A 12,466-nucleotide genomic window follows, 5' to 3' on the forward strand; every position below is an offset into this window, starting at 1 on the left:
GTGGGTAGAAATCACCCATTTTGTATAGTATTGACAGTACAGACATTCGACAGTTTTAGTTTTACGTACGTAGAACCTTCACGCACGTAAACGTGAGCAGTCTACGTAGCGTACGCTCGTGCCGCTTCGTACAGTTTAAGCTACACTTACGGGACGCAAACTGTGTGTATCTGCCATAGAACCTAAAAAATGCGCTAGCATGTTGTGCCGCGCCATCTAGTACAGATAAACAAAACTAATTTTGTTTAGTCACGGCTACCTGGATCGAGCGCGCGGCGGGGTCCACCTGGATCGCCGCGCGCGCGTGATCGAGACGGCCGGGGTTTAGTCGAGCTGCTTGGAGCGGAGCCAGGCCAAACCACAGCGCGGGCGGTAAATACTTTCCCCCTTTCTTCCGACAAACGTTGAGCAATTTCAGTCCACCGAACTGTATGTTGCATGCTATCTTCAAAGGGATTGCATTCCTTTACGTTCCGCAGCACATTTAAATCATCGCTTTTCGAGAAGCGAAGACGAGCTGGTGTCCCACTCATGTTGACGAAGTGTGCGTATGGAGCCAAAACATGCACCGTTTCGCTTTTCCCGCTGACTTTGCCGAGGATCTCGCGATATCCCGCGAGGTTTTGAGCTTCGCGCGGTCTCGCGAGACCGTCGGCACACTCGTTGCTATGACGACCACAAACGATTCTCCGTCAGACTTAGGAGCTGCTGAAAAGGATTTCTATCTGGAAGTTCTCACCTAAAACTTCATGCGAGATCAAGAATAGACCAACTGAAGGCAAATACAGCAGTTTACAGCACGATACCATGTCGCTCGAGGGATTAGCGACGAAGCTGTTATCGTTGTGAAGCGGGCGGACAGGGCGCCGCCAACTTGCCAACGCCACGTACGCAAGCGACGTGAAGGCCGCAACGCAAAGATCCGAATCTCACGTACGTCCGCGCGACCCACGCAGACACCTCACGTTCTGCGCATGCGCACTGGTGACCCGTAAGCGCTCTACGTACGTGAAGCTTCTGCGTACGTGAAACTAAAACTGTCCATTGTATGGACGGAACTCTAGCTGCAGTAAATATTCCGTCTGGACGGAACTGCAGCAGCAGCAAATGTTCCGTCTGGACGGAACGCTAGACACTCCGTTTTTTTTTGTACATCTCATTCCCATTGTATAGAAAGTTATGTTGGAAAGAAATTGCTGCAAAAAATTGGTGCGCGGCTCAAGCAGAAGTGCACCTGGCGCTTGTCGCGGGATCACCCTGGGCCGGACATTGATATGGTCAATACTCTGAACCTTCTGTGGAGGATTCTGTATAATAGATTGTCTGTAAAAAAAAAAAAAAACCGGGAATAGGAAAAGTGTGCTAATCACCGCTCTTCAAACAAAGCAGTCTGACATTCAGCTGTCAGGTTTAGCCGTTATGAAAAAGCAACAAAGTTCGGCTTGTTGCTTTGTTTGTCGCAACAAACTCGGCTTGTTTTTCTCTCTTTATCGTGCAGTAATGAATGGCTGGCTTGATCTTTACCAGGTGTTTTAAAAGGGATGCCAGGCGTAAAATTCCTGGTTTCTCCTTTCTTCAGCTTTCTGCGGTGTATTGTGTATGCAAGCCGCATTGTGTGCACGGAAGTCGGAATGTATCAATACAGCTTAAAAGTTAAACTGGCACTTTCTTTTTAGTGTACAAAACATTTCACAGCGAAATAGTGTAATAGATGCAAAGCACCGCATTTCAGGTAACGTTATCTGGCCATGCGGACACGTCGTTCGAGTATATTTGTGAATAATAATAGACTGACAATTAGCCTGTTTTGGTCAACCTCGTAATTTTGTAGCGAAAGCTACACTGGCCACGAACTTGCGACTTCGCTGTGGCTGTGCTCCGAGGAGGCACAGACACTGACCTTGAGCCGTCGCCTAGCAACCGCCGCAGCTGGCGGACGCCGCGCGCTCACCGCGCCATCTGGCATGACGTCACACCGCGCGCCTCGCCGCGGAGCCACCGTTTGGTGTGACGTCACTCCGCTTGCCTCGTCGTTGCGCTCGCCTCCACTCGCTTCGCCAGCCGCAATGAGACGTCGCTACCGAAATGTCATTAGACGAAACTGCTTACGCAAAGTATATCCTGGACTATCTGAGCTCAGCCACTGCCATTTTTTACAGTGGAGTGCATTGAATAAAGTGAAACATGCAATATATAAGGCACAGCAGGGGCGTTTGTAGCGTTATGATGGCTGCTAGAAGTACAATCTTGTGAGTCGCCTTTCGTTGATCCGACAGTTAGTCCGCATTTTTTCTCTGAGAGTGCCCATAGGCTTGCATAGGTTTTTAATTTCGAAGGGGAAAAAACTCCACGCACCTGTTTGATCTTATTGGATGTGAATGCCTGCGAGAGGCAGCTGCGCGTCCGTTTCCAGTGCGCGCCCTTGGCATGGATGATGCTCTGGCCTAGCGAGCTGTGCTCCTGGTCAGTGCGCATGATGGTCTGAAAAAGAGGGCAAACGAACACGTTTTCTACGCAAGCGTAGCAGAGCCGATGCTGCAAAATGTTGGACCCATACCCAACAATTCTGGACGCAAGCATTTTTGGGCCGGATACCGTTTATGAACACAATTTTTTTTTTCATATAATGTCAGATTTCACTATAACAATCAATATATCCGCATATCCCCCGATGGCACTTTGCATTTTTTTTCTATTAACGTTCATGCTGTCGTCAAAGGCGTTCGCCATTGGTTTTCTATGCCAGTCTTTCTTAACTGCTCGATGCGATCGATGGAAACACTTGAAAAGAAAGATTTTGCTAGATATCAGAGGAATGGGCCATTATCATCAATATTTCTATAACAGTGCGTTATAATTTTTCAGTTTTCAAAATTTTTGTCTGCGAATGTTGGATACGTTGCATTATTGCGGTTTCTTCCTTGAGAAAAAGCTGATCGCTCATCAGCCCTCCTATGAACCTTCATTAATTAGGCAGGATTTACCGACGCGAAGCAATGAAGGCTGTCATGAGTGTAACAAAGTGCATTTCTACACAAACAGTGAACAAGATAGGGCAAAGCCTCAAGGTGCTTGCCACAAGGTTTCGACAAGAGCACTTGTCTTTGTTTTCGAAGACAAAGACGAAGACAACAACAACAAGCACCCTGAGGCTTTCCCCTCTCTTGTTCACTTTGTGTTCGTCAACAAATCATCTGCCTGCCATCTCTCTACCAAAGTGCATTCCTACTGACTTCTACATATTTTACGTTTTTGGAAATTGTTCTCCTCATCTGTATTCACTCTGTACAATCCTTTGAAAGAAAACGCTTCGAATTCAACAGCTGTGAAAACGGTGACTGCAGAGATAATGACTTTTCGAAGCCTCTCATGGGGACTCTGTAAAAATAAAGTAAGCAATATGCAAAGCGTAGTGAAACCACCTGCTGAAGCTAAACCACTTAGAAGTTTATTTTAAGTTCTTTCCACTTAGACAGCGATCAATACCGAAAACATTGTCGCATCCTTCAAAACCATATATGATGTGTTAGTGTCTATAACGTGGATACGTACGCCTCTGTCCGTAAAGTTCTGGAAGTTCTTTATGAAGATATACAACAGAAAGTCCAAATCCTTGACGACCAACATAGGCAGATCGCCATTGTAGAATCTGCCGAAAAAAAATGAAATTCAATATGGTGTTTGGAGGTAAACAGCATTCGTGTTTCAGTGAAATCAAGCAAAAAAATGATTGGAATACATTTGCACTGACGAGAAAGGCCTGCGAAGAATGAGACATTATACTCACCCAAATACGTCTCCATACTTCTTGCACCAGTCGGTGAGCGCGTGGACAAAACCCTGCAAGGATGTTGAACTTAAGCTGAAGATACGTGCTTTGAGCTCCGTAGTGCAGGCGTAGAGTACACTGTGAAAACTGCAGCATAAATATCCGACGACTAGTCGAAGCCCATATAGCCGTGGGCATTGCTCCACAGCACATCTGAAAAAAACTGTTGACCTTCATTGGCTTGCCGCTTATGCTCTTTTTACTGGGTTTAATGAGTTCACTTTTGATTGAAATTAGACACGTTTCAGCTGAACAAGAGGGAGGAGTTGTTACGCAAGCATATCCAATATTATGGACAAAAGCATTTCTGACTTGGAAACCGTTCATGAACAAATTGTTTTTTCATACAATGAAAGATTTCAATGTAGCAATCAATATATTCGCAGATCACCCAACGGCAGTCTTCAATTTTTTTACTAACGGTTTTGCTACCGTCGAAAGAGTTCCACGTTGATTCTCTATGGCAGGGATAACTGTTCGATGCGATCGATGGAAACACTTTAAAACAAAGGTTTTGCTACATAACAGAAGAATGCACAATTACCTTCAATATTTCCGTAACAGTACCTTACAAATTCCCGATTTTCAAATTTTTTTTTCGAGAATCCTGGACATGTGTTGGCATGTTGCATCCATCGATGGAGCCTGGGTACAATGCTGGTGCGCTGACGCGCTTCAAGGCGGGTTTTGAGCAATTGTATTGATTGTCGGTATAATCCATGACAAGTCAAGCAATGAGCGGCGAATGCCCTCAAAGGACGCCTTCCATCTAGTGGCGGCGACAGACTGTCATGCAATCGCGGTCCCCTCGTACCTGCTGGTGCGATATCGCAGGGGGTTAGCAGGTGCACGAGGATTAAGCAGGGATTAACCACGACGCCATTACAATTAGTTGGAGGGCATCATTTGAGGGGTATTTGCCGCTGCGTTCTGGGGTTTTCCCCGGCTGTATTACCCGCCGATCGGGATTTGGAAACTGACTCATAGGTTAGCAGGTTTCCGCACCCCAAAAGTGAAGCGCTTTGATGACGTCAGCCATATGCTAAAACTTGTTACTGCAGTGCAACGAATTGTTCCCATGGTACTAGCAGAGTATTTGTAGAGGTTCGACTCTCTGGTTTTGATTTTTATTGCGAAAGCAATACTACTTGCACTTTCACGCCTTTACCGTGCCGCGGCGGTGACCACCATTGACCTTCATTTGACCTTGATTGCATTAGATTGGATTGATTGGATTAGATTCGATTCGATTCGATTCGATCCGATTGGATTGGACTGGATTGGATTGGATTAAATTAGATTAGATTATATTGCATTAGATTAGATTACATAGGATTCGATTGGATTTGTGTGGATTGGATCCGATTGGATTGGATTGGATTGTATAACCGATGCATCACCACAAGTCTAACCACAAGCACAACCACCAGCTACACTACCAGCTGAACCATGGCGTAGGTCCGGATAGTGCTTTCGCAATTGCCGGGCTTAACCAAGCTAAGCCACAGCGAATTTTCTTTTTTGGAAGTTAGGCGGAATTTTTTCGGTTTTTATTTCAGAACGCTACTCTCGTTTTTTTTTTCGGCGAATATTATTTTCGCCGAATGAAATACTGCCTATCAGTATTTTGTCATCCCGAACAATTAATTTGCCGGCAATTAACGTGCAGATGGTAGTACTTGGAGCTGTGCTTGTAGTAAAAATTGCTACCCCCGTCAGCTGCTGAAGCTGACGGGAGAATTTCTCCGTCAGCGGCTGGAGCACTAACGACAGCAACAGGAAATAACTACAGGGGTTCGGTGAATCACAGTGTGGATTGACTGATCATCATCATCAGTCTGACTACGCTTACTGCAGGACAAAGACCTCTCCCATATCTATCCAGAATGGGCTTGGCGACAGCAATACTGGAATAATGCTTATCCGTTGTCCGTTCATCACGCAGTTCGTCGACTACCTTACTGCCTTCATCATCCTGAGTGCTGCTGCGCATGTCCTGGACGTCACGCTGCCCTTGGTCTCGTCGTCTTTTCCACCCTGTTCACTCGATGTGCCAGCCAGCACGCGCATAGACTGCCCTATCTACCCTACGGATGACAGCCATGATTTGTCCTTCGTCACGACGGCAAGCGTATCGTGGGCTGTGGATATCAACGTTAACGTCACACTTCATCGTCCAGTCTTCGACAGACCGGGTTCTGAGACGTCAGGGGTCAAGGATATAAAAGCGCGGTACCTGGACGCAGCAAGTGGCAAGTCAGGTGCGGCGGTCGCCTCAGTGGTCGACGGCCGCGGTGCCCCCGTATCGGCAGCCACCATTAGAAGTCGCAACGCGGAAACAGCTGAATAAGTTGCGATAGCGCTCGCTTGCGTTGGAACGGAAGCCAATTTTACAATTAGCGATAGCAAAACGGCCATCTATAATTTTGGGAAGGGTAGGATCTCGCCAGAAGCGGCAAGGATTCTTGCCAGTAGACAGCAAAACAGAAAAGTTAGCCTAATTTGGACTCCCGCACACGCGTCCATTCCTGGCAACGATGCGGCCCACGAGTTAGCCCGAGCTCTCTACTTCCGGGTAGTTGTGGAGCCGCCCGACTGCCAGAACATGGACGAGCGTCTGCAAAATTATACGGAAATTGTTGAAAATTATAGGTTACAGAGGAGACTAGTGCCACCACCGGATAAAAGTCTAAACAATAGGGAGGCAATCGCATGGCGACGCCTCCAAGCTGGGAACTTCGTAAACCCGGTCTGGGCCTATCATGTTCATAGAGATAACAAAGAAAACGATAAGTGCAAGCGCTGTGGGGCGAGAGGGACCCTCGACCACATAATCTGGGAATGCGCTAGCTCGCCAGGGGCTAACGAAAACATAAATTGTAGAGAAACCTGGGTATCCCTGCTGCGGAGCGAGGCCCCTGCTCCACAGCAACAAGCCATCCGCCTGGCGGAAGAAGCCGCGAGGAATCAAGACCTCTTCGCCTGTTTCTAATCGCGGAGGTCCCGGCCCCCGTCACCAAGGCCTGCGTGCCGGGGGCGGGGAGTAGGGGGCTTCCTTATCTGGCGGAAAATAAAGTCGATATCATCATCATCATATAAAAGTGCGGTCGACGGATTCCTTCTTCAAGTTGGTTGGCGACAGCAGTACGCGCGAAATGCTTGTCCTTTTTTCTGTTCATCACGCAGGTATGTTACTTGGCCAGTTCTCGGTGCATTCATCCTGACGACCGATGTATGCTGCTGTTCCCTCGCCCACATGAATGCTGCCATGGTTTTATCTATGTTTTACTGTATGTTTCACTGTGTTTCACTCTTTCACCGCGGCGGCCTGTTTAGAAGTGTTATGCGGAATTCAGATGACGAAAATATGAGACGAGTTGTTTGCCTTTACAAGCTTTTCCAGCTATGCCTGGAAAATTGATGCCTCATGTGTAGTTTGCATAACGCCATCTGCCAGGCTAGTTGGTTGCGATCCATATGTATCAGCAGCGCGAACACAACACACGAAGGAGAAGATAGTACAGAGCGCTGTACAGAGCGATAGTACAGAGGTCAGCGCTCTGTACTATCTTCTCCTTCTTCTTCTTCCAGTGTTGTGTTCGCGCTGCTGGTACATACGGATGTTTAGTTTGTCAGCTGTACAACACGAGAGCTTTGGCGAGAAAAGTTTTGCGTTGTCTGTACCTTGGTGTGGTATTCGGCCAAGTTGCCCCACAGGAGGCTTGGTTCGGGTCCTGGCACGCCGATGTCCTTGAAGTAGCTGAACGTTTTCTGGCGGAATCTGCGCGGGAGAAAAAAAGAAAAGTTGTGGATATAGCAATGCCTTTTAATACCGGAAATGGTACCTGCGTAGCTCGAAAAATAAAGAATTTAACTTTTCATCTGTGGTCTTCAGTAATTATGTATACTTGCTCAAGACAAATGCACTTCCATACCACTTTCGATGCCTCGTTGCCAGTCACAAATTCTGGAATGCATGAAGGAATAACCGAAATTTCGAATTCGAAGTTTGAATATAATGTTTGAATATTTATATTTCTTTCGAAATATGGGTCACCTATGCATTTCGGATATTTTAAGGCCACGAATACACACGAACCGAATTTTCTGAAGTGCATTAACTGGCAGCAATTTTCTTAGCGGACAAGGCATGGCGAGGGTCAGAAACAGCCACACAGCAGAACAGTGACACTGCGCATATTTCTGTAGGTAGCGCTATTCGGTAGAAATTTCCGGTAGAAATTCCGGTAGACGGTAGAAATTTCCGGAGCTCTTCACTACGGCGTCCCTCATAACCTGATTAGCTTTGGGATGTTAAACCCCAATAAACGAATAAACCAACCATTAATTCGTTAACCATTGAGGTTATAGCTTCCCTTGAAAGCTGATAAACCGTTAGGGATTACGCGACAATCGACCGAGGTCGCAAGATCTCGCCTATTGTTAACCTGTTATCAGTGACGCCCTTCAGAGGTAAGCACAGTATTGCTTTGTATTCTTTTCACTCGACGACAGTATGTGAAAAGCTCAGGGCCGGGAGGATGCTCGAAGTTATTTACTCTCGGATACCTTGTTTGCAGATGTACACGACCTGCACCATTGTTTGAAGGGCCAGTGCACTGTGGCGGCCAGTGATAGCTGTATGCAAGTGAAAAACAAACAAACAAAAGATGCAACCGCCCAAGGTCAATGCCACGCTGTGGCGAATACTGACAAGACTCAGCCTCTAAAGTTGGCTCCAGTTTAGAGCGACTTGATATCACTACATTTTCTGATAATATGTTCGGATTGGTGAAAGAAATAAAAGCGGAAAACACGCCGATTTATGGGAATGGATATTTCAGACAATAGGCAGCTTCTTTTGAGAGAGCATGCTGCTAAGGTTTGTCTGCAGGTTGTACAGCAATCGTTTGCGCCAAGAATGGATTACAGAGAAGTGCGGCTTCAGTGTCTCCGCTCTTTTATAACCACTGTAGTGGCCACGACATAAGTGCATCTTGGGAACAAAGTGGGACGGAAAAGCACCTTGCAAAGAGAGAGATGAAGCCGCACGGCGGTTTGGTCGAGGTTCATTGCATTGCCAAGCTATTCCGGCAAAGTTGCTGCGCTGGCTTAGGTAGGGCTTTTAGCACCATCTATGTGCGCGGAAGCTTCGGGATTGAATTCCCAGTGCTACTGGGAACCCGTAGGTTTTTCAAATTTGGTAATAAGGGAGTGATTGATCCCTAAGATCCACCCAATCACAGCCTAAAGAGGAAAGGTGTACAGCTTTAGAGCTTCGAACCTCTGACCGCGTCAGATTTTATTGAAGTGCGAAGTTTCTGTGAAAGCTGCTTGGTTTCCTTTGCAGCCGTGTTGCTGCGCTTGGATAGGTCCTAACGTGCAATCACTCCTTCATTGCAAAATTACTCCTCCTTGGGGTTCCCATGAGTAAGTTCGACTAACACCGTTCCCGCTTCGAGCTGTTGATCAACTCGCCCTCGTTCGGCCGTCTTCTAGCCCTCCTGGTTAGCTGAGTTGATAGAGAGATTGTCCCGGACAAGCAGTGACCGCAGGTGTGCACCCCGGACAAAGAAAAGTTTTTCATCAACTGCAGAGTTTTTGTCAAAGCTGTATAGCGCTCTCTTATTACAAGTTCCCTTCATCTTGGGAGATCCTCCTAAACGCGTGGGACTACAAATGGTTGCATGGCTTCCCGCCCGGCTTCTATTTGGCGAAAAGCTTTGTAAACCCAATCTTTCACCCCAGCTTGGGCAGACCAAAGAAACGTTACCCATACGTTCTTCAGCGCAACTGCCCTCGCGGCACTAAAGTAAAATCCACATTTTGACGTTAGAGAAGTTTAAGACGCCTGCTCCACCCCGTCAAGTGCTCGTTGGCGAAGTGAAAGCTGCGACGGGAGATTCCTAAACGAATCCGCTCCAAGCACAGTCCTTGTGCGTTACTAGCCCTGCCCTGACGGTGGTCAGAGACATGGGATATATGGATGGAACTCTGATATGGCTATCACTAACGTTTTCATTGAATTGAAGAACCACGTTGCGCTATAAAAAAGACAGCCACAGGAAAAAGCCAAGGAGACAGAAAGAGCGCTCTTTCTGTCTCCTTTGCTTTTTCCTGTGGCTGTCTTTTTTATAGCGCAACGTGGTTCTTCAAAGCAATGCACCAACTCGCCCAACAAGAAGTTCTTCTAAACTATCACTAACGACCGGCTACAAATCTGTAATTGAAACTAGGCGCCTAACTCTACTAGCTAAAAGGTGAATTATTAAAAGCTAGTTAACCAGCTTACTACTTAAGATGATTCAATGTCTTCTGGTGTCTGTCAACACTGGTAAAACTAGGCCGCAAAAGCCATATTTTTACCCCAAGTAACTATTCATGGAAAATTTTTAAAGTGTACGCTGGAACACCCGGTATATGCAGCGGCAAAAAAAAAAAAAAAACAAAACAACGGGTAGCAGCTCCTTGTGGCTCCGATGTATAACATCCGATAATGGACAGCGTTCGCTTCGCACTAATCTTAACAGCCTAGCGGACGACGTTCACCCCAGCAGTAGGAATAGTGGGTTGTTATTGTTGCCTTGGTGGCATGTGGGTACGCCTTTGCCCTCGCCTGCTTTGTCCTCTACTTCGTATTCCGGCTGAGTAGCGCTGGACAGTCGACACTTTCGCGATATTATTATAAATCCGAAAGGCTGTTCAGTTGCCACACTGCTTGTTGATAGGCGAACTATTCTTCACGAGTGGAAAAAAATCCTCTAAGGGTAGCCCTCTAGCCAATAGCGTCGACCGACTGTCATGGCGTCTCGGGTAAATCCCGTTCCACTGAGTCAGCCACCCGCGATGGCACGCTATGGAATTGACTCCGACGTCATTATGAATGGCCGACTCCATTGGCTGAAGGTCCTGCTTTGAGGGTTGTCTGCCGCTTTTGTATCCACCTATGGGCGAGGCGATCGCCAGAGGGAGAGCTGCTGTTCGGACATTGCACTGGACGCCGTAGTGCCAAGCGAATTTATATTCACGAGGGGCACAGGTTATGCCCATTACTGTGAGCGCAGGAAAAGAGCACAGTCGCGGCTTGCGGTGCATATATTAATGCAAGTATCTTCAGGTGCTTTAGGCTACCGCAAATGAGCTGTTTGAGTTGACAATGTCATGCACGAAGACGTCCTCAGCGATCCAGAGGGCGTCCACAGTGAGAACGGACGGTTGCAGTGTGGAACACCATGAACTAGTGGGCGAGTTGGTCAGACACACAAAGAAAGGACAAATCTCGTGTAAATCGCGCGTGTAAGTCGACCTGGAAAAACATGTCGCGATGTTCCTATGTGCACCAAGAAGCATGAGAAGAAATATGTGAAGAGCCTAGATAACTTGGTTTATTCGATTCCTTCGGGTTCAGCTTAAGTTAAGTACAAAGCAGCGAGGTATGGAAATAAAAATTATAGGTGTAACGGTAAGAGACCGAAAGCGGGCAGAGTGGGTGAGGGAACAAACGGGGGTTAATGACATCCTATTTGAAATCGAGAGGAAGAAATGGGCTTGGGCAGGGCATGTAATGCGAAGGCAAGATAATCGCTGGTCGTTAATGGTGACGGAGTGGATTCTAAGAGAAGGCAAGCATAGCAGTGGGCGGCTGAAAGTTTGGTGGGCGGATGAAATTAAGAGTCTGTGGAGATACGGTGGTCGCAGCTGGCAAAGGAAACGTTAAATGGAGAGACATGAGAGAGGCCTTTGCCTTGCAGTTGGCATAGTCAGGCTGATGATGATGATTCGATTCCTGTGTCCTGCTGTGGTTCGTACGACGGCCAAACTGGTCGTTGTTTCAATGGGAGACTTAAAGAGCACAACGATAATGTGAACAATGACGTCCGCCATATCGGAATTATTGTCGTGATTGTTCATTGCGACCGATGTTCGAGACGAGCCAAATTCTAGCAAAAAACATATAGCCGCTCTCCAAATAGATAACTGAGGCGTCAGAGATTATGAGGCTAGGTGCGCAATGCACAAGCACGCCTTCTGTTGTAGAAAGAGCACGAATGGTTGCTATCCCGGATTACGTCACATCGACAAACTTCTGCAATGTTTCAACGCGACAGCTTTAGGGGCCCCGTGTCGCAGAAAAGCCGGTGTCGTCGTCGGCGTCGATAGGCGTGCTCGAAAAATCTCATAAGCATTAAAAAATAAAATTCTCCCGCGTTCGCCGGGTGCCTCTGCGAGTTGTTAAACATTATGGGGGGATGCATGCGATCAAACTGGACACACTGCACCTTCAACCAGTTGCTTTCACATACTCATGCCCCTGCACCATGATGTAAAACATGTAGAGTGCCCCGGCCATGTTTTAATTTCTACTTTCACTGTTCATCTGCATCCTTGCGACCGAAGGCTAGCACTCCACGGTCGTGTTTGATGCATCGGTACCCGCATATCTCTTACTCTGGGGTCAAGGTTAAAAAAACAAATGACATTACGGTCACCACGTGTGAACGTGATATTCAGCGATAGCTGTTAATGCGATAAGCTGTGGTTGAGAATTTGAGCGCGACCTCTTATCTGTGAAGTTCTATGGCGCTATTTTCAGAATCCCGCACACAGTCGTTCACGCACCAGCGTATAGAGCTCGTT

At 47.1% G+C, this 12,466-nt stretch overlaps 1 protein-coding gene across 2 annotated transcripts in view; it reads right to left on the minus strand.

Moving 5' to 3' along the window:
• Positions 1-12,466, minus strand: part of LOC149346971 (cytochrome P450 3A8-like) — a 50,960-nt gene that overhangs the window by 20,610 nt on the left and 17,884 nt on the right. For both annotated transcript variants that reach the window (XM_089586785.1, XM_089586784.1), the window contains 4 exons: positions 7,514-7,610; positions 3,788-3,840; positions 3,553-3,649; positions 2,356-2,481 (listed from right to left, as the gene is read on the minus strand). In XM_089586785.1, coding sequence (XP_089442911.1) covers positions 2,356-2,481; positions 3,553-3,649; positions 3,788-3,840; positions 7,514-7,610 — 373 coding nt within the window. The remainder of the gene's footprint in view (positions 1-2,355; positions 2,482-3,552; positions 3,650-3,787; positions 3,841-7,513; positions 7,611-12,466) is intronic.

The sequence above is a fragment of the Amblyomma mixtum genome, chromosome 4 (assembly GCF_055824585.1).
Source record: "Amblyomma mixtum isolate Tamu chromosome 4, ASM5582458v1, whole genome shotgun sequence".
Taxonomy (NCBI): domain Eukaryota; kingdom Metazoa; phylum Arthropoda; class Arachnida; order Ixodida; family Ixodidae; genus Amblyomma; species Amblyomma mixtum.